The 26,908-nt window shown below is 37.0% G+C and overlaps 1 protein-coding gene across 3 annotated transcripts; it reads right to left on the reverse strand.

Annotated features, from left to right (window-relative positions):
• Positions 1–633: 633 nt before the first annotated feature.
• On the reverse strand, positions 634–26,201 carry kita (KIT proto-oncogene, receptor tyrosine kinase a). 3 transcript variants are annotated; one of them, XM_082147560.1, is made up of 21 exons: positions 26,043–26,201; positions 21,588–21,848; positions 20,538–20,822; positions 19,628–19,767; positions 18,646–18,814; positions 18,138–18,324; positions 17,483–17,598; positions 16,913–17,027; positions 15,014–15,198; positions 11,622–11,728; positions 10,915–11,041; positions 10,330–10,434; positions 9,818–9,928; positions 9,596–9,734; positions 9,402–9,484; positions 8,555–8,685; positions 7,659–7,781; positions 6,634–6,745; positions 6,451–6,550; positions 4,751–4,856; positions 634–3,700 (listed from the first exon to the last, which is right to left on the reverse strand). In XM_082147560.1, exons 1-21 carry the CDS (start codon positions 26,095–26,097, stop codon positions 3,527–3,529), a joined length of 2,931 nt encoding a protein of 976 aa, XP_082003686.1. In that variant the 5' UTR covers positions 26,098–26,201; the 3' UTR covers positions 634–3,526. The 3 variants fall into 3 exon arrangements, with proteins under 3 accessions (XP_082003686.1, XP_082003685.1, XP_082003684.1); XM_082147559.1 differs by having other exon boundaries at positions 20,538–20,825; XM_082147558.1 differs by having other exon boundaries at positions 20,538–20,837.
• Positions 26,202–26,908: the final 707 nt, after the last annotated feature.

Consider the following 26,908-nt stretch of genomic DNA (forward strand, 5'->3'; position numbering starts at 1 on the left):
ACAGCTCATTGGGCATAATCATATACGAGACATAATTTCTTCTGACAGTTGCATTTGCCGCAATCTGCAGAAACTATACTGCATGCTCCCCCAGATGGCTGACAATATGGCCCAAAATCATTTGGTTGAAGACTGTATTAGACTGTTTGATAGCGTTTATTTCAAGAATATATTAAAATGGGACACACTGTTAAATTATTTATTTTTTTGTTTATATTTTCATGTATAAAGAAGACCCATTTATACTGTTGAAAATAAATATATATATATATATATATATATATATATATATATACACTCATCATTAGCAAAACACTGAAGAGACATTTATACATAAAATTATTGCTGTCAATTAATTAATTAATTATGATTTCAGAATAAAACAGTAACATTTCAAATAGGACATTTGTTTTTTTACGTATATATTTTTTGTACTTCTTTTTACTTTTCAATGGACCCCCTTGAAGATCTTTCGAAAACACATGTAGTCTATTTTCAACTGTAATTATTAAATTTTTTTCAAAGTAATGTCTGACAGTGTTTTTAAAATGTATTTATTTTTTTAAAGAACACCAATAATATTGCTCCATGATGGCAAAAAAATTGAAGCTAATAATCTTAATAACTGCAAGATTCATAGTTTCAGTTATTTATTTACATACTGAAGTAACAAGAGCTACACACAGGATTTGCACATTTGTCTTCAAAATAAAAACTGTAAAATAAATATACAATAAAATACATTAAACAATCTTTTCTGGGGCAAAACACCTTTCAATCATTTCAAAATGCATATGAGAACTGTAGTGACTATGCGGTCACAAATGGGATTCCTGGACCATCTGTGTTTATTTTCACGTGTTCCTCCTTTCATCGATAATGCAAACACTGAAAATACTGAAACAACAAGCAACGCTGAATATAATAGAAATGGATTAAATATATAACCAACTGTACCTGGTGTGTGTCTGAAAACTGCACTTATGAATAAATGAATCAAGAGGCAAAATAATGACAGAAGATGATAACGTGAAATTGCATGGAAGTGACAAACTGTAACATACAAAAATATATGCAGCACATGAGAGAACGTACCGTGATAACAAAACAAGAAGCAACATTTTGATTTACATATATATATATATTATTTACATACAAGAAAAGAGCAAACAGTGATGGTATGTATGTACCAGGCTGAACATCGATTGCTTCAGCTGTATAATTCAGACAATCTGAAGTTCATTGACTACAGTCGTTCTATTGGAGGAACCCATCAGTGCTCTGGTATTTTAACAGCAAATGACCTGCATTTACACATTCATACACGCTCACACAGACGCGCAAAACTCATTAGCGCAAATGCAAGCAAAAGCCAGTGCACAACAGGAACAATGTCCCAGTGTGGCGAAAAGGAGCGGTGGAGATGGGATACGGGCTGAGTTGGATCTCCCCGGCTGAGTCTTTGTGGAAGTGAGACATCCGCCGGAGGAAGCAGCTGGACACAAAGAACAGAGGGAGACCTGGAAAACGAGCTACTGACTGAGTGCCCAGACTACTGATGTTTGCACTGCTATGAGTACTGCGGTTGGTGTCGACTGAATCATTCGGTACGTAGCTCATATTCGGACGAATACTCTGCCCTTTTTCCTTTTGGCAGTGGAATGAGAATCCTATTGGCTTATCTAAGTAACAGAAAGCCACTCTTTTTGCCCTAGCTCTGAAAGCCACCCGTCTATTGGCAGATCCTTCATTGGCTAATTCTACAGAGATCAAGAAGCCATTGGCACCCATTTCTACACAGCAGCAGCAGCTTTCTATTGGCTCAACCTTCAACAGCACGATTCTCATTGGCTAAAGAGCAGAGAAAACAGTTCAGGCACAACAGTTGGTGTGGTAAGTAGAAGTAAGAGTAACTGAGTCAAGTCTGTAGGAAATGATAACCAGCGATTTCCACAAACACAAGAAAGCAGAGCGACGATGCCATCTCAGAGCGGTCCCTCCTTGAAACTACCAGACCCCCACCTTACTTTTTATGCACAAAATTAGACGCAACACAGAAACTGAGCAAAACCTTTACAAATATACAAAAGAGCACTACTCTTCCAGTTTCATGAAAGATAAAATGTGGAATCACTCCCATTTTTTTCTGGAATAAAGGACAGAACCAATGCTACAGAAGCTACTGATCTTCTACAGTCCACCATTCTGGAACCACATCATACATAAAACTACTCAAAGAAGCATTTTCAGTTTGTTGAAACAAGCTATGTCTGTGCCATACAAATGAAATAAGTATTTTATTTACCAAATATTTTCCTTGAAACACAAAGGAGAAGAGGAAGAAACTGTTTAAAGTGATCCCTAAAAGAAACACTGTCTAAAAGTTTGATACGTCAAGCTTGAATTACTGCTTGACTGGATCATTTTGCTGTCCCAAATTACATTTCTTGGAAAAGGAAAAGACGACACAAGCCAATAATATAATACTGCTGTGGAATCAAAATATCGCTGAGTGTTTAAAGTAAACAATGAACTTTGATGTATTGCCTCTTCGTGTCTCAACACCTTCCCTGACAGCGAACTGAAATGTACCTTAATTTGGTCTATTTAAATGTAAAATGTCTTACAGATTCAGCTGCCAACTGACAAAATACTATTCCAAATGCAACATGCATCAAGTAGCTTGTTTTTGGCTTGTGCAGCAACATGATCATGCTGTCAAAGTTACAGAGTTATTGCTGCTTATACATATCATTTCCAAATAGTGTAGCCTTTTGTGTTTGATATTTGAATTTATGAATTTATTGGAAAGACCTGCAAAATAGTTGATAGTAAAATAAGTGGGATTTACTCTCACGCCAGGCTCTTTTACTACTGACAGTCTGACATATTCAACACATGAGTGTTACAATATCTTAAAGGTGCGTTATAATGCATTTTCGGCTAAATGATCACATCAAATTGAATGCCAAGACTTCAGAGATGGTTTGGGAAAGTCAAATTTCCAATTGTTTCATAGTGATCCATCATGATTTTACTAGTCTCTGACTTGAAACAGCCTGTTTGACTTCTGTCACTTGTAAAGACTTGACAATTAGCAAAATAAGCATTATTGTGTTTATATATCCCATATAATAAAGGGATTCTAAAAAATAAAATAAAAAGTTCAGTCCTCCTGCAGACTCACATTGAAGATATAGTACCATGGGATGATACCAGCATGGATTATTAGCTGTCTCAAAAGTTTGATGTCCCACAATTCCAAAGAAATGAATACATGAAATGTAAAAGGAAAGCACACCATCACTGTCCTTTCTGGCAGGGGGGCTTATATACACAATCTGCGAGAAAGGTGAATGGAAAGAATACGACTGCTCTTGGACCCTAAAAGAGATTTTTGATCAGTGTTTTCCACCAAAGTCCTCATGCATGTCAGACAGCTACAATGACGCTTAGCTAAGGCGAAGGGTCCCAGTAGATGAATGGCATCTGTTAGAATGCCTGATTTTTGCTTGGAATCAGATCTTCACACTGGAGGGTGATGTGAACCTGTCCCTTCCAAGAAGACATCATTGTTGGACAGCAGGGGCTGAGTGGCGGTACTGTGACTGCCTACTGAGTTTAGCCGCTGGACAGGAGAACTGGATTCCTCACGGGGTCCCGGAGCAACAGGCAACCTGGAGCTGAAGTTTAAATAAATCTGAAGAAGAGAAAGGAGATGTGGTGTCCACCACAAAGAAAAGGACATTAAAAAAAAAAATCTACTGTCAAGTTCTGAGAAATGTACTATTTGTATTCACATCTGTTTTTTTGTAGAAATGAAAATGTTATGTGGTATAAAGTGAGAATAAAAAATAGGAACATTTTATTTACACCATGAATACATGATTAATTTTCAAAACAGCTTTTAAATATATTTTCAAGGTAAAAAGTATACAAATATCATGATTTATTAATTAAAGGTGCAATAGGTGATTCTCTATAGAAACATTTATTGGTTTATGCTGGTTGAAAGTCTCCTCGTATCCTGATAGCAATCACTATGTTAAGTGATATGAAATATATATCATCTGTGGAAGGCGTAGGACCATAAAATGTTCGTTCGATCATTGCATTCGGTCCGAATTAAACAATAGTATGTCATCCGTCAGTCAACGTGTTTTTGCATGCCACGTATGCAATGACTCTGATGATGTATGATTTCTGCGTGAACAGGCGCAGACATCATTTGCCATCAGCGCGTTTCACGTACGCTGTGCAGACAGAGCGAGAATGGAAGGCAACCGTTTTTTTATGTCCGTTATTGTAGTTCTGTTACTGTACTGTAAAGTTTTCTCACCGGTGAATGATACATGATATAATCCAATAACGTTGTCTCTGGTCGTCTCGCTTCTGGTCTGTGCGCGTTCATGTGTTTTGGCTGAGGCGTTGCTTTGGGCTGCGATTTGCAGGGAGTATGCTAGCAGGCTAAAGTTAGCATTTCCCAGATCCCCTATTGCACCTTCAATGTTTTTAGGGAGTCGCACACCATGGCATTTCACAACCTGAACTAACCTTGCCTTATCATTAAAAGATCAAATTATTTCTGATATCTTATGACACTTTGACAGTCATGTTTGACAGCCAAAAATGAATAGATAAAAAAAATAAAAAACTAGCATCATGTCATTGATCCATGCATGTGTAACCCCTCAGTTACACTTTTACAAGATTTTGTGTTCTAAAAAGGAAAAAAACAAGAAAGACATACATGTTTGGTGCTGTCTGAGATTTGCTGTTCGATTTTCTCCACTATCTTGCTAAATGAGGGTCTCTTGAAGGGGTCGGCATCCCAGCATGAGTGCATGATCTCATACCTGAAACAACAACACAACGCTGGATTTATTGGGAACATTGCAAGGTTATTAATAGTTTTGCATTTTTAAATTAGTTTTTATTTTAATATTATTTTCAAATTTCCTATCAATTTCAGTCTAGTTTTAATTACTTTCATTAATGGTTTTTAGTTTTAGTTTAGTTTTTATATATTTAGTTTCAGTTTTAGTAATTATAGTTTAGCAGAGTAAACAGAACACTTCCAGTTAAAGACATTTAAGTTCTGCAAAGTTTAATGTTTTCAGTTTACAGTTAACTCTTGTGCAAACCTCTTAATAATAAAAATAAAATAATTGCTTGAGATTGAACAAAGAACCAAACAAATGCAAAAATTAAAAAGTAAAAATTATTCATTCATACTCATTCATATTATAGATGAAATCAAACGTGGTGTATAAGAAAAAAAACAAGAATATTTTTATGATTATTATTTTATGGTTATTTCTATGATTAATCCTTTTAAATATTTTTTCTGGTATTGATCCATTTATGCTTTTTGTCTATTGCATATTTTAATATCATATACTCATAGCTATACTCATGTGCATATGTTCTATTCAGACCAGACATTTAGTTTACTTCTACTCTGAAAATTTAAGTCTATTTGTGGGCTAGACATACTATTTGTTTTTTCTGTTTTCTGCTCAGTTTCTTCTATGTGGGCACGTCTCTTTCTGTCACGCACATGAGCAGCGTCGGCCAATAGTGAGCCTTCGTTCTGATGTACAACAGAGAAGCGCTCCGCTGTTACACTACGCGAACTCACGTCAGAGGCCCACACAGAAGAAAATTAATAGTTGAATAAAGTCGTTATTTTTGTTTGTTTGTTTTTTGCGCAAAAAATGTATTCTCGTCGCTTGATAAACTTATGGTTGAGCCACTGTAGTCACTTGGACTATTTTAAACATTGTCTTTACTTACTTTCTGGGCCGGCAAATTTCGATCCCATTGAAGCCTATGGAGGAGTTATCCAGCTCTCAGATTTAATCAAAAATATCTTAATTTGTGTTCCGAAGATGAACGAAAGTCTTACGGGGTTGGAACAAGTAATTAAGGGTGAGTAATTAATGACAGAATTTTCATTTTTGGGTGAACTAACCCTTTAAGGTACAGCTGTATTTTCATATGGTCTAGGCATGATGGAAATACTTATTTGGCCATTTCTGCTTCTTAGGGCTGGATCACACAGAAAGCGTTTTTGCTTTGAAAAACGAGAGATGCGAGCGCAATGGTCATACATGTCCGTCTAGACCATGTTTCAATTGAAAAATAAAGTCCAATGGAAAAACTTGATTTTCCGGTACAGGATGAGAGCTTATTAATTACGAACACAATTATTTATTTTTGCTAATTATTATTTTATTTCAGTTAGTTTTCAGTAACTGTTGTTAGTTTAGTTTCATTTTAGTTTTTCATTTAAGTTGAAATTTCTATTTTATCTTAGTTTTCGATGTCTTAGTTTCAATTTTCGTTTACGAAAATAACCTGGAACATTGTTTTAGTGTGAAAATGTTGCCAATATCATATGTTTTTTACTGCAGAAATACATTTTAACAAATTAAAGCTCAGTCTTACATTTCACTCGGGGAAAACTCTGGTGACTCCATTCGGTATCCTTCCTTGATCATCTTATAGAATTTAGAGTCCACAGGCATGCCCGGGTAAGGACTACTCCCTAAAGACGCACATTATTAATATTTGGATTAAAAGCAGTATATCATGCCAAGTCAAAATAATGATCAGATAAGTTTAACTTACCGAGGGAGAAGATCTCCCACAGCAGGATGCCATAAGACCAAACATCACTCTCAAAGGTGTACACACACTCAAAGATGCTCTCGGGGGACATCCACTTCACTGGAAGACGGGCCTGTGCAGAGAATATCCTCATTAAATACATTCCTTTCTTAACAACATAGGTAGAGCATGGAGGCATGCAGTACAACACACATTACTTGAAGGATTCAGTCTGTGACTACCACTGAAACAATTTACAATCAAATGCTGTGCATGGAAACCTCAATCATACAGTTTTGTTCTAGTTAGCAAGCGGTAGATTGACATTACCTGACTTGGTTGCGGAATAAATATACAAAAAGAATACGGACTCAAAGACTATCAACACTATAGTCCAAGTTTGCTTGACTGTTGCTTTGGGCTTCTTTTAGACCATGAATCCAGGATGCAAATGGAGTAGTAGAATATTATAGCAACATTGCTTTATGCAAATTCTGGAAAATAAATCAACTGTCTTAAAATTGCAGAAATTACCCCGTACCCGGCTTGTTTTGCATCAACCTCTTGCCATTGTAAGACATTGGGTAATTCACGCCTAGTACATGTCTCAACATGAATAAAAGCTCTTGTATTTTAAACTGAACATTGTAATTTTGCTTTAGCAGGGATTTCTTCGCAGTAAGCTCTTTGGATAAAGCACATCCAACACCCACAGAATAGACTTAAGAAGAGGGTTTGACAATGTTGGATGACAGCCATTAGCAGTGCATCAAAGCAAAGTAAAAGCATCCAATTGTAAGGAAGTGTCTTATTTATGGATTACACATTCTTTTTTTCCACAGCTTTTCATGATTATGTATAGTTAAGCTCTGATTCCTAAATGTCAAGCATCACGTAAGCAAACTATGATCTGTGCTTGACTATTCACTTAATCCGATAATTAGTATACAGTGTGACATGCCAAACCTAGTGGGAAAATCTACAAATAAAATAAAGTTAAGGTTAAAGTTGTTTATATGTCAAATGTAATGACAGTTTATACTTACATTGCCCTTAACAACATAGTTTGAGTCAGTAGTGATGTCTCGGGCTAGTCCAAAGTCACAGATCTTGGCCACTCGGCCTTGGGTGAGGAGAATGTTTCTGGCTGCCAGGTCTCTGTGAATACACTGCACAAACACGCATACAATAAACACACATGAAGAAATACTAGCCATCATACACACTAATATATTATATATTAAAGCAGAGACAGTACAAGGGATAGAGACAGACCACTTATACTGTAGAAAAATGAATGGGAGAAACTGGCCGTATTAATGGATGTCTTGTTTTTTATCCTGATTTGAGCAAAAGAAGCTACATTTACGATACAACTGTGGTTACGATACAACTAATGCCTGTTAGGTGCATATAATTTAGTGTCCTGGAGGCACTAACAAAATAACCACCAAGTGGACTGGCTTCCCTTGTAAAGGTTTTGCTTAATATTGCTTTCATATGTCAGGACTGTCACACATTTACAATAACAGTGTCAATATTCAAAACCTCATTAGCAAAAAAGTGTTGAAAATACCATATTCTAAGTTAGCGTTGAGGTGCTGAAATGAATTCACAGACAGAAAACTCACATGCCCACTTAACAGCGGGACTAATTTAGTTTCCTTCCACTAAATTGAATACTGGACCTACTGACCAGGTGGGGAAATGTGATATTTCTCGGCATGACCCTCTGTGAATGAGTGTGTGCATGTGCTTGACAACTTGTGTGCATTTGTGCATGACTTTGTGTAACCCGATCTAGGACTGGGCAGAGGTAATGGAATGTGAGCCAATGGCATTGTAGAGGAAAAGAGAGATCTGCAGTATCGGATTACTGCAAACACTCGGAATATAAAACTCAACATCCGTCAGAAAGAACGAATGCAAAAAAAACACTTACGTTCTTGGATGCCAGAAAATCCATCCCTTTGGCTACTTGATAGGAGAAGCTAAGAAGATCCTCAGTGTCCAGAGTCAAGCCATCTTCCTGCAGAATCTCACTGACGGCATCCGTATCGCTGTATGAATCACCTAAAGGGGTGACAAATTCTGTTAAGAATAGACAAGAAGGGACAAGATAAGATGAGACACAAAGAGCTGAGACGAGAAAAGAAGGTACAAGGTGAGACGAGACGAGAACAGACAAGAATAGAATACAAGGCACAAGACAAAACAAGATGAAGTGAAACAAGAAAAGAGATGAGATGACATGAGAGGAGACAGGGCAAGAAGAGAAGGCACGACACAAGAGGAGGTGAGACAAGAAGAGATTGAAATGAGATCACAAGGCACAAGACCAAGAGATGAGATGACATGAGAAGAGATGAGAAGACAACTGACACGAAGGGACATAACAAGATGAGAGAGAAAAATAAGAGACGAAGAAGATAAGAAAAGAGAAGACAGAAGGTGAGATGAGACGAGAAAAGGAGAGAAGACTAGAAAAGGGGATGAGAAGAGATGAGATAGAACAGATCAGAAAAGACAACAAGAAAAGAAGATAACAGACAAGAAAAGAGAAAGGAAGGAGAATAGATGAGACATAAGGGACAAGACAATATGAGAGTCATGAGACAAAAAGAGATGAGACCAGAGAGAAAAAAGAAAAGGAAAGAAAAAGAAAAGGCATGACAAGAGAAGAGAACGCATAGGACAAGATTAAATGAGACAAGAAGAGATTAGATGAAAAGAGATGACAAGAAAACAGGAAAGAAAAGATATGAGAAGACACAATACACTGATCCAACCTTTATTAAGTGATCTTCTGTTTTCTGAGGACAGAATCCCCAATACAGAGGGCTTCATGGTCATGTATCCATTCCTGCTCTCACTGTGATCAAACATGAACTCTTTTTAATTAACCCAAAAGCAGTTCACACTTTCACAGTTGCATTGATCATGACTTTCCAAACTAACTACCAGTTGCATTGATCATACTTACTTTGGTTCTGGCTGCAGCATGATGTTTCTATAGTAAGAGTCTTCTCCCAGAGTAGTGAAGTAGAAGGATTCTCTCCTTTTGCGCAGGAAGTTCAACAGGTCACCAAAACAGCAGTACTCCGTTATAACTAGCGTTGGACCTGTGCAACAGACCATTTCCGTAATGAAGAACAACACTATACACACAAACCTGGAAAAATAATATCTAGCCTTAGCCTCTCACCTCCTATAGTGCAGGCCCCTAGCAGGTTGACAATGTTAATATGGTTGCCAAGATAACTAAGCACCTTTAGCTCAGACATCAAAGCCTCTTTCTCAGTGGCATGGGCACTTGCTGCGGGAAAAAAGACCAAGACAAATAAAAGCATTAATAAAACAACAAAAAAAATCACAATTTCTTTAAAGTAATACATAAAAATACAGACAGAGAATGTTCCCCTAATGTTAGTGTATGGTTCCCTTTTGGTTATTGTTCTAAGAACATTCTTTTTATGTTTTATTGTTTAAAACCATAAATCAACATTATTCCCAGAATGTTCAAGGAACCAAAAATTGTGGGTTACTGGAAATGTTTAACCTCCTTTCTTCAAATCATGCATGTTTGCGTACTTTCTGGTGTGTCATTACACACTGCCTTATTTGCTTAAATAAACATGCTGGTTAAACACGCCTTGGTGTTACTGTGCTACTCGTATTTCAAGATTATGAACATGGTCTCTGTTGCTTTTCACTCACGTTTGAGCATCTTCACAGCTACAGTCATCACAGTGTCTGCTTTGGACATCCCATAAGCAGTGGCCTCCACCACCTTTCCAAATGCTCCAGATCCTAGAGTTTTTCCTGGGGATGCAGGGAAGCAAAACTGATTCAGAAAATGGATACAGCATGAAGTGATCAATTTCACTTTTCCCTGATAAAGTTGTTTACAATCAATGGATCAACCTGGAAACTGGTCCAAAGCCAGTTTTGAGCTGGAACATTAACTTGTTTTTGAATCAAGGAGGTGTGGCTTGTGGGGAAGCGTGATATGCTAGATCCTGTTGGATCCTGTTTGTTGACGGATACAGCTATTCCTTCATGGGGAAGATATGATCACAAGGCGCTATCTATCAGTGTCAATAAACCATGGAATAGTCATGGAAAAGCAGCAAGTTTTGTCAAATTCAAAAGGATTTTATGCTTTTTGGTGCATCTAACCTTGTAAACATTTCCAATCATAGCGTATAAACAAAATACATTTTCCAAAGTAGAAAGATTATTTGGAATATGATTTACAAGGCCCAACAAGTCAAAGCAGACCGATTCAGGAACTTCACTCACCAAAACGCAGCTTATCTCTGGGAAACTCCCACTGGTGGTCGTATGGAAGCTGGGTAGGGTCAATGTACACGTAGTTATTTCCATGAATACCTTCTATGACTTTCCACTGTATTTGGTATTTAGGTTTCTGTTGGAGACAGAAATGAGAGAGGGAGAGAGAGAAAGAAAGAGGGATGGGGGAAGAAATAAGTAATGAGCGACGTTTTCAGACAAGCATAAACAACCTTTTAGATCTAGTTACTGCAAGTGTAATGAGGTGCTCTGATAGACAAAAGTAAACAGAGTCCACTAATAAAAGTTTAGTGTAAATGCACATAAATTATTCAAACCCAAATTTGGACAGTAATTTGGTGTGTGCGTGTGTGTGTACATATATAGCCAATAGCTCCCCTGTGCAACAGTGCAAAACTGCACGGTGAAGCATCAGGTCTTATGACATGCTAAGTAAATATTTTTTTTACATGAGTGTTTATTGTTTCAGAGTTTCCCTGAAGTGCGAGAGGGCTGCCAGGTGTGACAGGTAAATTGCGTTGAATTTGAGGATAAAGCTTAATATTAAATAAACATAAACAAGTTACACTGTAGAATAACAATAGGTTACAATATTTATTACTATAATAGGGTGAGAAGTAAAACACCTCAGTGAGTCAGCATGCATGAACTTCATGTGTTGGAAGACAAGCTATATGTAATGAATGACACTTTACCTGCATGTATTTGTAGGACAGCACAATCAGGATGAGAACAAGGATAACGGCTGCGGCAACAAAACCGATGAGCAACGGTGTGAAGAGTTCATGAGGAACAGTGTTCTCTGTGAAGATTAAAGCATTCAGCGGCCATTAAAAACATAATTATGTACTCCATCAACATCAAAACACAAATGTGGTCCTTTTAATTATAGGGATGCACTTAATATTTAAAATTCTGACTGATATGATGTAAACATACTAGAAAGAATTAAAGATACTTGTGCAATACTGATAACCAATATGTTGCCAATATATTGTGCATCCCTACTTTTAACTCATAATGGATCAAATTAAGTTTTATCATTAAAATTATTTCAATTAATATTAATCACATTAATAATGTAATATAGTATTAATGTAATCATGTTTTTAAATGTATTAAGTGTAATTTTGTTATTTTATACATAACTTGAATGTTTTTATTGTGATTTTGATTGCAAATCAGATTGGAACCAGTTGGGAATCACTGCACTAGACAGTGTGTTTGCGTAAAAAAGGCAATCTCTTACAGGCACCGACGGATAATCAATATACATGGCTCATCCCTGAGGATCAATTCTGTTAGCAAAAAAAAAAAAAAAAAAAAGGTAGATCTGATGCTTGTCTTGGGACTTGAGCCAGAGGATTAATGGAAATAAAAAATGATTATTGCACTAAGTACAGACGTTGAAATAAAACCACAATAGGCTATTTACACTGTTGGAATACCTATATAACAATACATTCCCATCAAAAATAATGAATAAGTACCTAAACAGTGGAATTATGTCCTAAGTGCTTGCATTTAGAGAGGTGTGAATAATACTCACAAATGAATTGAGGTAAAACTCTTTACTGGAGATTTTTGTGACTCAATTTTCTTTCACATTTTGAAACTATAGCTGTGTGTTTTTTTGCAATGTGTGTGTATGTGTTCATGTGTGTTGTGTTATTGTTTTTCTGCGTTGTTCTGAGCGGTGTAGTAAGCTCTTAAGCTATAAGAAGCTTTCTCTCCATTTCAAGTCAAAGAATGCAGACTCTGCAGGAAGTAATCCCATGTAAACCTGCCACTGGCTTTTACAGTCCTCTTCTGCTCCCTCTCTCTATCTCTCTCTCACCCTCCATCCTTCCCCGTCCATCCATCTATCATCCCACTGCATCCAAGCATACCATCAAGCCCTACCACAAACCAACACACACCATAACAAAACACTTTTTTTTTTTTCAAAAAAAAAAAAGCTCGTTCAGCTGAGGTCGAACATTTTTAACAGTCTAGCCTAAGGCTCATTGTCCCACTGGTTTTCCTAGATCTGCTGCAGCCTAAACCTTGAGAGTCTAAACCAGTTCTCACATCCTGAGGCAACTGGACTCAATGCATGCTCACAAACCTCAAAATCTCCAGTACAACTCCTGATGGACTCTACAAAAAGGTCAACGTTCAACTAGAGGTTTTTTAACCTTCCAGCTAATTTAGTTGAGAAAATGCAAAAACAGGCAATGTAGTCAACAACTTTCACCAAAGAAAGGATAATAAAAAAAATAAAAAAATTGTACCAGACACAATCTACGCTGGATGTGGATGACCTTTTGTTAACTATTCTGTCTTTAAAAATAATACCAGCACTAACTGGGGTGGAAAAACTTGGTGTTTTGCAACAAACCAAAACGTAACCCCCCAAAACCCTTGAGATAATCCCCAACAGTTGGTGATGCTAGGTTTACAATGGAAACAAGATTAGGGATAAAACTCAGCACCTCTGTTTATATAATAGTCTGCATATCTCTTATCCAAAAAGTCTGCCTACACAGGTTGAGCTGGAGCAGGAGTGGCGACCTGCGAGTTGGCAGCTGGTTTAGATTTCCTTAAAAAGATGCAGCCAGCAGATAAAGCACAGCTGGAGTGAACGTGAGGAGATGAGCGTTTCCTCTCGTTTGGTTGTTTAACCATTCCTGGGAAACCAGAAGCACCTGGGTCGAGGTCTCTGAGTCTCATTCCACTTCCTCGTTTTCTATGATGTGCATAAGTATAAGATGAAAGCTAAACATTGGGACTCTGATGACTGAAGGTCAAGGTTCTTCATCTTCATTGTAGGTGTACAGTGCCATTATGAAATATGCGCTATATTCTGTATTTCCTTTTAATGAGCAGAACAGATCATGTACATATAATATTCAAAGGTTTTGGGTAAGAATATATATAGCAACACAACTGTTTTTATCATTGCTAAAAAAATAAGAAATGTTTCTTGAGCTCCAAATCAGCATATTCAAATGATTTCTGAAAGACTGGAGAAATGAAGCGGAAAATTCATCGTTGCCATGAATAAATGAATTAAATACTAAAAATAATATTAAAATAGAAAACAGTTATTTTAAAATAAAAAAATAAAAAAATAAATGTGTGGTCATTTATCTTCTTCTAAAGGCCAGTTCACACCAACAACGATAACTATAACGATAACTATATCAGTGTCCACACCAGCGGACGATATCATTCTGTTTATGTTAAGTGCGTTCTTGTCTGTCAATTTAAATGCTCGAGCTCAGGATTCTGATTGGCTCTCAATGTTTTTATCATTCATCAGCTGGATAAAATCGTTCTGAAAGTGATTCATTTCTCTGTGCTGTTATCGTTATAGCTGTGGTGTGAACTCTGCTATTCTTTAATTTTGAAAAAGATTTTTAGAACTATTTATTTATCGTTATCTTTATAGTTACCGTCCTTGGTGTGAACGGGCCTCAACACTACTTCATGTATAACATTTCAAGTTTGCAGGATTGTTTTCTTTTCATGCACATTAGAAATATACTGTGAGACTGTGGGACAGACTGACTCCCTGGCCAGTGCAATGACTACTTAACTAGGGAGAGAACTGAGACACACCTTCAGAGTCAATGATTGAAGACAACCCAAAAACAAACAAGTCAACAAAATTAACAGAATAGTTTACTACTAGCACACCAAAGCAAAGACACACACCCAGACCTGTGACAAATGAGCAAAACCTATACAGGCCACACACGTATGCGTGTATGTGATATGCAAAGGTCCAACAAAAAAGCAGTGTCTGAATTCATAAAATCAAATCTCAGATATATTCAGGTAAATAAAAAAACATCTTCAATGTGCCCTAACTCTCAGAAGTTGCATAAATCAGTCAACCAGATTATATCCTGCAGATAATGAAAGTGCTTTCCAGTTTTGTGAGTAGCATGGATCAGAGGGTCAGCAAACAGACTCTAGTGGGAGTCGTTTGAGGCTGAGACTTAGTAATTACAAACAAGAGTCTTCAGTCAATGTCTGAAGGGGTGTGTATGTGTGTGTGTGTGTGTGTATGTGTGTGTGATTTGGGAAGTTATTTGCTCACCGCTGATGGAAAAAAGAGTGTACACGATTTCCCCATTGGCAGATGCCACACATTCAAGGGTGGCATAATTGTTCTTGGTTATGTTTAGACGGCTCTCCACTGCGCCTTTCCCAAAGGGAGGACTTGTCATGGTGACAGTGACAACATCCTCCTCCTCCTGAGTGGCATTCAGCAAATTAGAGCACCTGAGGAAGCATGCATCACAGTTGTAAATTCTTGATCTTGCACTTCTCAAGAACATGTAATTACTTCGTAGAACTGTTTCCCAGAAACACTGCATAAAAGGAACTATTGAAAAAAAAATACTACTAAAAAAGGTATTTCGTGCACAGTCCTAAACATGTTTAAAAAAAAGCTCATAACCCTAATATTCAAGATAATATTCAGTACTTTTTTCATAGCCTTTAAAGCAGCGTTTTATTATTTATTATTTTTAGTATTATTTATATACAACTATAGTTTTTATTAACATTATGAATTCGATTTTATTTATATATTTAAGTATTCATTTTCAGTTCATTTGTTTTAGTAAATTTGTCATTTGTATTCGTTTTTATTTATATTTAAATATTATTTTAGGATTTCTTTAGTTTTTATTTATAGTTAGTTTAGTAATTTTAATGATTCGACTTATTTCAGTTAGTTGCAGAATTTCTTAAGTTCGTTTTAATTTTTCATGTAATATTTGTTTTAGTTCAATTAAACTTTATTTCAATTAAAACAATTTTTTTTAACGTTTTCCTTAACAATAATAACCCTGCTTTAAAGTAAAATTAACTGCCCATTGCAACCCATTTTATATTTTGAGGAAATATTCTGAAGCCTAACATTTTTCTTTGAAAAATGCACCCATGAATTGTTCACACTAACACCAGGAGCATATGGGGTCAGTTTTCGTTTCATGTAGATCTTAAGATCAAATGTTAAGCACCACTGCATATCAAGAGACACAACTTTTAAGCTCTAAGGATAATGATAAGCATCTCTCGCTGCATTCAGGGTCTATGACGGATTTTTACAGATATGTGTGAAATAGCTTCTTGCTTAAGAATGCAAAATAACATGCTGTGAAGTGACAGACCTCAAGGGCTCTTTAAAAAAAAACAAAAAAACATCAGAGTGGAATGCAATGCCGTCAAGTGCTTTGATTTATTTGCTTCATTTTTGTACAATTCTTTTGTCTCTCTCCGCTCTCAAAATTAAGTGTTGCTGAGTTGAGTTCAAAGGTAGCTTTTAATATAAAGGCAGAACAAATAATCTCAACTCAAATTCATCTCTTTCTTGTTGAGTGATATTGTTAATTACTTTATTTAGCATGGTGGAAACCACTCATTATGTTTCTCAACAGTGGAATGCCTGTTTGCTGAGAAAACCACCAAACCGATGACAGATAAAGCAAGCATCACACAAACAAGATCAAAAGACAAATTGCACTGCATGTTTATATGCTCAAATTGCAGCAGGTCATCTTATCCTGATCGCATTTGATCACCATGAGGAATTGATTGGATAAGCTTGTGACTAAGTCTGTGCTAAGGTGTTCTGTCAACACTGTTACTATCCAAGAATAAACAGCCACGTGGGAGCGGCTTGTTCCCATGTTGTCAGGCGTTGTCACATGACTGATAGCAACCAATCGCTTTTGTGAAGTCACAATCATGACAGGGTCAAATTGCTTATCCCCATAAATAATAGGCTAAAGCTTTGTTGTCAAATCATCAAACATCAAGTTAACGGTAAGTGGCTATCCCATAATGTACTCTTGGAGAAGCTAATATGTTAACACTGCTCAAGGGAGGTACCGCTAATTTTGGAAACCAACTTTGGAAGCCCATTGTAGGAACTTTTCCAAAATTGTGGGTGTATTCGAAACAAACAAAAATGTAGAAAGTCACGTACCTGGAATGGGGTTGGTCACAGTAATACCACTTGATCTGAGGAGTGGGGTAACCCTCTGCAGCGCAGCGCACCTGTCCATCAATCGGCCCCTCATAGGACACAATCTGTGGTTTACCTAACAGTCAAAGATTAATTCAGGGTCAGTTTTACAATTCTGGTTCGTGGGATAGATGTTTGTACAGCTGTCTCATTTGCGATTACTTGTGGGTCGAATCATGGGAGACCTGTTTGACGAAAAATTATATCCGTTCATAATGGGCGATCAATAATTCTAATTGAAAAGAAAATGATTGATGATAAATGATAATGATAAAAGGTATTATTTGCAGTCTTGAAGGCCAGTCCTTTCATATCTGTTTTTACATGGCCTCTACTATTGTTAGAGGGCTTTAAGCCAGGGTCTTACCTAGACAATTAAGTTATTTTACCCAGCACAATGTCCAAGAAATATGACTGATTATTACTGAACAAGAATACACACAAAAAGTCATAATCACATACGTTCTATACTCTTTTCTGGCAAGTGAAAAGTGCAAATATTTGCCATTTGCATTCAATTTTTTCACTCACTTATGACATAGACTTCGAACGTTTGATGAACAGTTGCGTCTCCGTTTGAGCATGAAAATGTGTAAACTCCGCTTTCTGACACCTTGAGACGCACTAGTTTCAGCTCGCTGGTGTAACTGTTGAATAAAGAGAAAAAAAAACATGAATTACTTAGTATCTTTCAGTTCATTGAATTAATGGAATAAAATGTGGATTTTGCACAATATGTGGGATGCACTGGTATTAAAAATATGGTCGATACTGATGAGCCAATAATTATTTTCATGTTATGGCTGATAACCTATAAACCTATTAAAAAAATTAAAAAATAAAATAATCACTTTAAATGTCGCAAGTGAATGTAGGCTTCACAACATTATAATGCACCGTATAAAAAAATATTGATATTGAGAGATTTGCTAAAGATGAAACATGCTTTTAAATTATTAGTGTTTTTAAAAATGAATTATAACTGAGTTACATGATGGCAAAGGTGATCTAAATTTAAAAACACAGCACAATTAAATGCACAATATCGACGAATATTTCCAATAATAATATAAAACTAATATTGTCCAGATAACTGATATGGTACCAATATGATGCACATCCCTAACAATTGCTACATATGAAAAACAAGAAATGTTAGGAGTAAAAAAACATTACAAAATCATACCTATTCCCATGTGACCGGCTGGTAATGACATGATCAGTAGTATTGGTTAGTTTTACATCTCTGTACCTCCAGGAAAACAAATCAGGTTTCGGGTAAGCGTCCATTACCACACGCAGGGACAGACTTTCTCCAGCGCGCACTCTCTTAGTGCTGTTATTCACACTTGTTAGGTTAATAAAGCCTTTTTCTACACACACAAACACATAAAACATAATTTTATCCTTTGAAACAGTCTCAATAAAAAGTCTCATGATTGTTTGGTAACAATTTATGTCACAGTGTCCTTGTTACAAGTGCTATATGTACTTACTGTAGTAATAACTGTAAAGTATGCATAACTACATGCAAATAACCTAATTCAAACGCTAATTGCATAGTAAGCACATGTTGTTAATTATTATTGCTCAGTACTTAAAATACGTAGTTAGACTGTAACAAGGACCTTAAAATAGAGTGCCAGCCATAGTTTTTAAAATTGAAAATGGTGTTTGAAACAACAGAGACCTACCATAGATGTCGACCCAGACCGGCTTTGCACTGGTCCCTTTTTCGTTCATGGCCTCACAGTTGTAACTCCCTGCATCCTGGACCGTCACAGACCCCAGGCTGAGGATGGCGTTCCTCACGTGAGAAACAGGCTCAGTCAGGAGATGCGAGGTCATCTGCACTGACGGTTGCTTGGCACATGCAGAAAGAAAACAGACACAAAGCTGATTGGGCAACTCTGGAGAGATGAGGCATAGACCTTGTCTTGGGTAAAGTGCTTGTGGTTGTCTATATGTGTAGGTGTGGTTGTTTTTATAATCTTTATATGAAAGAAAGTGTGTTATTCATCTCTCAAATATCAGTCACTGATGCCAGTTTAGTCTCAATGCAAGACTGAGGACCTGTCCAACCATCCGTCTATCCATCTCTTCCAAATTTTCTCAAAACTTTTAAACAAGGCTTTAAACAACATTCAAAGTTTTTCATATTTAAAAATATCTGTTGAATTTGAGTTAGTTTTAATTCTACTTCCATTTGAAATTCTGCATCCTGTTTGCTACTTCAATTCAAATATTCAAAATTCAAGACTTAAACTGGAATTTAAATGTAATTTTCAGTTCACTTCTGAATGACACACAACTCTGCTGACAGTCGTATTCTGTTGCTGTGTAAACATGATCATTTCGAATTTTGAGGTGTACCTTGAACCAATTAAGGTCCAATTTGTCTCTGGGCATAATATCAAGAACAAACACTCACACTCAGTCTACAAACACATTAGCACATTAAGTAGGTTAACTGGGACGTGCACCCATACCTACTGTATGCTTTTCTATAAGTATGCTTTTCGTAAACATTGGTTTTACTTGATTGATTGAAGCGGTTGATGTGTTTACAATAATAAAGCCTGCAGTATGTACTGTCGATATGTGTGTGTTATGGTCATGAAGAGTGTCACAGTGTGCTCAGGTAAATAGGTGAGAGCCGGTTAGTTTTTGTCTTACCACTCCGCGTGGAACCTTCCACTTGATTGTGATGTCGCTGTTGACATTTGAGGTGGAGCAGGTTAGGGAGAGCTTTTCCCCCTGGGTGAGCAGCACTCTTTGAGGCTGACCCAGTGTGATCTGAGGAGGCGCGCCTGGAACTAAAAGCAAAGAAGTATGATGCATTGTATCTAAGCAGCAGGAATATGTGGGAAAGGAAGAACAAGTATAGTGGGGTGACATGGACATGCACGTGTCTGGTGCCTGTCTGTGTCCACTTGTTATTGTATTTGGACTGGCAATCAATTACATTTTTAATCAAACTAATTATATGTTATGGTGATTAATTAATCAGTCAGTCTATAAACTGCCATTCAAAAGTTTGGGGTTGGTAAGATTTTTTATGTTTTTGAAAGAGGTCTCTTATGCTCACCAAGACTGCATTTATTTGATCAAAAACAGAGTAAAAACAGTAATATTATAAAATATTATTATAATTTAAAACTTTCAGTGTCTTCAGTGTCACATGATCCTTCAGAAATCATTATAATATGCTGATTTGCTGCTCAAGAAACATTTCTTATTATTATCAATGTTGAAAACATTTTTGTGGAAACTGGGATCCATTTGTTAGGGTTCTTTGATGAATAGAAAGTTCAATGAACTGACTTTATTAGAAATAATATTCTGTAACATTATAAATGTCTTTACTATTGATGCCAAACTTTGAATAGTAATGTGTGTATACCATCTGTTTTGAACGCAGGAGCTTATCCTGCATGAATGGTTCCGTACCCATTCTCTGCTGCCCATTCTTGGGAAGATGGCACTTCAAGCTTGAATTAATTTGCATTGGGTTTTTTTATTCATTATTGACAGCCCTCTAAATTGACAGCCCTTATATTTATAAATGCCTCTCTTTTTTTCTCACCAAGACGGACATTAAGTTGATATTGTCCGGATTTAACCGTGGCGCCGTATAGAGTCCCGACGCAGACGTAACATCCCTCAAAGTCCTTCCTAACAGCATCCAACACCACGCCCGTCTCAATGCTGGATGAATATTTCAGGTTGCTGGGAAGGGGCTCTCCGTCACATTTCTGCAGGTGCAACTCTGTCATATTTGGGTCTGTGGCCAAGCATGGGATCATGGCCGTGTCTCCTTCTCCCGCAACAATGTCAAACACGATGCTCCTCCTGAAGTGATTTTCAGGATCTGCTGAGAGGAATGCTAAATCAAAAACCAATGAAACACAACCAATGGGGCTTAGATCATGACATTACAGCTCAGAGAAAGAGAAAGAGTGTCACAAATAGAGTGAAAGTGAAAACTACCCTCCATCATACCTAATAAACAAATAAAAATAACCCACATCTGCAGTGTTAACATTTGTAAAATCAAGTAAATCTGTCCACGTCCAAAACTGCCAGGGATCAATTTGAAGATTCTATTATATGGGATTATAAGAACATGCATGAAATAACACATGACATAGATGTATATACTGTATATTAAAGGCCATGTAGGTAACAGGTGAATACAGAGAGTTGATTGCGGGTATTTAGGGCCCCTAAAGTGTGTTTTTGGCACAATATGGAACCACACAGGAAGATGAGAGATACTGGAGTGTGCGTTCATAGAAATAGAGGGAGAGCGAGAGAGAAAGACAAAGATGAAGCACTAAAAGTGTTAGAAAGTACTACAAGATCATGCAAACACATGTAACGTTGCAGACACATTACCTATACAGTATGTATATTACTATACAGTATCTAATCACACATTTCCAATTCCAACAGGCTTGTACAAACATAAAATGTACAGTAGCTGCACTCACACGAAGGTATAACAAGACAAGGTACACACATAAAGGAGGGTTCCTCATTAAATCTTTAAATACTGCCCTACAGACATGTCACTCAGCCCAGACAATTTACTACACCCAATTAAGACACTCCCAAATGCAAAAGGCTGACTTACCTTTTACATACACATAGATGGAGCTCTTTTCACCAGACATCTCCTCATGGCATGAATATCTGCCCATGTGGTGAGGGGCTGCTTTGCTCACTTTAAGAACTGTTAGTTGACCCTGCCTTTGTTGCTCCTTCAGGATTCGCATGGGACGGCCTTCTCGCATCCAGCGCACTGAACTGTTGCTCTGGCAGCGCAAACTGAAGTCGCCGTTCAGTGGTACTGTAAGCTGGGGTCCTTCTGGGGTGATCGTGGGCCTGGACCTGCCTGAGAGGAAACAAGAATGTGAACATGGCACACAGCTGGAAGATAAAGAAGATTAACATTTAATACACTTGCAAGAGGATAGATTATTTCTAAAGTAAACATGATAAGTTATGAAGCTCTGCAGACTTCATTGTATTTTGTCAAATGCATTTAACTCTCCAGTATACTATGGTAGGCCTACTGATTTTGCAAAAGAAAAAAAAAACAGCAACATTGATAAACAGAATATACCAAGCACATACAAATCAAATCCCTCTCATGTAAGTTGCATAAATGACAGTTAATGCTGTGAAATAGACAGTTTCACAACTTAACAATCCAAAAAAGTATGTCTTCTGAGTTCCTCTCATTCTAATTTCTCTAGAAATGGTAATTTGACATTAGACAATTCTACAAAAGTCTACAAGGGTTTTTAAAAAAAAATTTATGACTGTGCTAATTCTTGGTTTGTACAGCATCATTCTCCATTCAAAGTGCTGTGTTGCCTTATACAGCTACAAGGCTTAAAAGCAACAGATTAGTGTTTTAAACCAACAAAAGAGTCATTGTCCTCCCCTCCCCGTATGACTGGGAGAATGGTGAAAATATACAAAGAAAAAGGGGAAAAAAGTAAGGTTTTAAGTAAAGGTTTGAAAATAATCAAACCGAAAAACCCTATGTAGCATGACAGTAAAATACATCATTGGAGAAAAGCAAACATTTGGGGAAAAAAGGCTGCAGTAGGAAATAGAATGGGGCTCCATTTTGAATATACATCCAAGTCCAAACATTATTAATCTCGCATCCTATCATCTTTATCAAGCATCATTAGCTTTGAGTGAAAATTCAGTTCCTTTACATCACCTCTTTTTTAACAACTCATAATGGTGTCGTAATGGCGTAATCAAGATAAAAGCTCTCTTTGCATGGTTTAAATATTTACCAGAGAAACGGTTGGGTTCTATGTGTGTGCGTGACCAATTGGTCTTGTTATTGTTTAAGGCTTTTCTTTCATGCAGTGATTCTTATTTGTCATTTTGATGTTGACAATGTTCACTGGAGAAAACAAGTCAACATTAACAGTTATTCTGTTCGTTTTTTTTTTCTCTGGAAAAGCACCTGACTTGGCAGATGCCGTTTTCGTGGCATAGAGTGACAGTTTGCATCAGGGAAAGCTACTCATCAGGCTAAACCACAGTTCACGTTTTTATCATGTTATCTCATTTTAGCCTGAAGCAACTATGGAAGCAACATTGCATACCCCCCAACCCCCTGTCCCTCATGTTATCAGAAAGAAAGAAAAAAGAAAAAAAGGTTCTTAGAAACAAGAAAGAAAGAAGGAGATGCAAATATGTCACATTTGCTTATTTGGACACATTTTGAAGACATTACCATTGACAATCCTGAATTGCATGAATATTGGCATATGGCAATCGTGATTGCCTTAATTTGCCTATATCCATCAAAACTACAGAAACCAGTTTCCAGGAACCAAGAGTACACATTATTATTACTACATAATCTTTGAGTATCCATGCAATCCTTTACCTGCCAAACAGATGTTTACTTGCACTTTTGCCCTTTGTTCACTGCTTACTCTTGCTCCCTTTATTTGTATTATTTTTATTATTAAGTATTTGTTATTTATAATATAAGCACATACATACAGACACACTTATATATATTATCACTAAAATCAGAGGGAAATGAAAGGTGAATAATACTGATGTAGAAGCACCTAACTAACCCTGTGGTTGTAAGTATATCTAAACTTCACATAAGCTGTAAACTGTCCCTCAAATCTGATTGGTTGATTTGAACGTTGTCCCAGGATCAGCAAAGATGTTGATCCAGGAACATGATGTACTTGGTGAAATCACGTTGACCATAAGGCTCTGTGCATGTTCTCTGCTCACACTTTTATTATTAAATATACATTTTTATACATTTTTAAGAAATTGTACACTGTAAAAAAAAGTTTATTGGAGTAGGCTATGTTTTACAAGAAAATACAATTTTAGCTGTTCTATTTAAAAATCGAATTGTTTCAAAGTAAATCCTACACCAATTTATTTTCCAATGTATATATAAAAGTACTATAAAATATCTGGCTGTAGTTTCGTAACTTACGTTACCACCGTCAGCCACAAGGGGCACTCGCCCAAACATAGCACGACCATCTCCATTCAGACACTTCTTGGCGTAATTTCTATATTTCAAACAGTAAGCCTGTGCCTATATCAGAGCACTCTACTGTTAACTAGCCTATGGATATTTCCATGTAAATTGTTTTCTCATGGCTGTTATTTATGAGAAAGTCCGTATCGCTATTTGTTTGAAGAAACCCGATGCAAAATAGTTACTTGAGCGCTGAAGCCCTCTGGCGTTACAAAGTTGATCTTCAGATTCATGCCAAAACCACAGCAAAAGTTAACCGCATGTGTTCAGTATTGTCCACGCTCACTTTAAACCTGGTCATTTGAATTCATTGAAATGTTTCATAATAAGACTTGGGTTTACATAACCGGGTTTCTCCACACAGTAGCCTATAGCCTAACACATTGTGGTGGATTTCAAATTAGTGAACATTACAGATTGTTTTCCCCAAAAAAACTAAAAAAGGAAAGCTAGCCTGTATGTTCCTTTTTTGGAAACTTGAATGTATCACAAAAAAAAAAAAAAACATCTTTATTAATAAAAATTACAGCAGCTGAAAGGACAAAAAAGCGGTATCTTTTCCAAGCACAAGTTTTCCAAAGATACAGGTCTGAACACGTGATTCGCAATGGTCAGTTAACAGATGCAGTCCAGATAATCATCTTTTTTTTTTTTTTTTATCTGACCACCACAAAAGACCATCTGATATGACCATGAGGTGCAGCATTCGCAGGCAAAGAAAAAGTCAAGCTGCAGCATGCAAAACAACTTCTCTGGCTTTTGGAATTGACGATCATTTAGCTACACGTAACAGCTATCAATGCTGATAGGATGAGATAGCCTACAAATTAACTGCAAATGAAAACCCATAAGGCACCTTTTAAAAACTGAAGCCTACCTGTTCCAACAAATTAACCGCACAGAGTCTTTTCAGCCTACCGTCACATCAATGCAATAGCTTGGGGCTCAAATTGAGCGCGCGACGTTTGGCGACACAATTATAAAGACGTCTTAAACATAAGCGTGATGTGAATCTCTAATGAAGTTTTTTTTTTTTTTTTTTTTTAACGACTTGTTTAATTTTACTGATCCTAACGTAACGTGCTCGAGCTGCACTGTTGCTATGGCTACCTCCTCAGATGAAGTTTGCCGCTTTTTGGTTACGAAAAAGATGCTATGCATTAAATATGTAGGCTATAACGTGTGGCCTATAAAGTTTAATATTCTGTAAGACACGCATTTTTTTCTAAACCATTTGGGGGGGTTAGGGCTTGCTTAGCGGAGTCAAGCCACCCACGTTCTTACCAAGCTGTTATCTGAACTATATAAAGTTAATAATATCAAAGTGCAGTTTTGTTCAGCGTTAACACTCTTTCCTTCATATCGCTCGCTAATTATAGTCTACCTGAAACAAGCATCGTATTCCTACACTTGACGCGAAGACGGGCACGCGCGAGCCTGAGAGATAAATAATTGAGAGCAGCGCGAGAGGATCGGCTTTACTTTACATTCTCACCTGCGCTCCGGATCATCACTATCTTATTTCAATGATCCCGTAACCCCTTAAATTGATGGTATGTAGAGCCTCCACACGGCAAGTGAAGAGGATATGATTCACTGGGTTTATCAGTGGGAATTCTCGTGCGTTAGAATATTTAATGTTCAGTTTTCAACTGGAGAGAGGAGTTCTGCACTGATAGAAGGTGGACCGAGGTGCGAAAGCTCCTTATAGACAGTATTCATCATGAGGGAAAATAAGAGAGCACACATGGTCGTTTAGTGATAACAGCCAAAATTGTGATTCTATAAAGAACCTAGCTACATCTAGATTAGTTCAAAGTAAAAAGCAACAGGTCCATGCATTATTCTCTGAATGATCGAATATCCGTTTTGTTTTGAGTTATAGCCATAAAGAATAATTCAACAAGGCTGCCTCACATCTACAGCAAGTGCAATATGCATCCCTAGTCTTCAATGAACAACTTTCTGGAATCTTTCCTCTAAACTTGGAAAGCAATGTGAGATCATAAAGGACCAATAAATGATAAAACATCCTACCTGGTTGGATGATTAACTGCAACAAAACAGTAAACAGAACGCAGTGATATTCCATTGTTATAATTCCATCTATCTCATGTGTGTTGGTAGCTCGATAATACCGCGGAACGGTCGCCAGCCGAGCGATCACTCCCGTCTTAAAGGGCCAGCGTTGTTTTCTACCTTGTACTCTGCGCGCGGGTCATGCGGAACGACGAGCGAACATGGGCGGGGACAGTGAGGTAACATCAACAGTAATAGCACTAGTCATACCTGAGACGCACAAATGAGGTTACTAGTGCCACAGGGTGACACGTGGCTTGTCAGAAGAAACTCTGAATTGTCCATTACAAACTATGATAACTATGGAAAGGGGTTATCTAATTAATTTATCAGGCATCCTTCAAATTCAATAAAAGCTCCTCTGTGACTGATAAGGCTGATCTGGCAATGATAAATTCATAACACAAACGAAAACATTTAAATTGTTACAGACCAGCATGGATTGTTATCAGAGCAGAAAAATCCATCAGTTGCATTTTAATCAGCTGAAATAAACGGTTGCTTAACAAATGTTTTACAAAACAAAATGACACATTATCTTATCTCAGGCAAGCCATATTATTTACAGCATGAAGTGATAGGTGACTCATTTAGAGAGGTTGTATATGTCCATTCTTTTTCATAAAACATGTTGATTTATTTCACTGTTATCACTAAATGTGACAAACATATGGCTGTATTTATGAATGTTGGAACCATCGAGATGAGTCTCATCTGTGCAGTCCTCTCTTCCTACTTTCATTTTGCCTGAGAATAAAGAGAAATTAAGAAATTAGGCATAACTGAATGAGTGGATATGACGATGGCATTGTTTTATGCGTTTG

Source organism: Leuciscus leuciscus (assembly GCF_965113295.1).
Source record: "Leuciscus leuciscus genome assembly, chromosome: 19".
Lineage (NCBI taxonomy): Eukaryota > Metazoa > Chordata > Actinopteri > Cypriniformes > Leuciscidae > Leuciscus > Leuciscus leuciscus.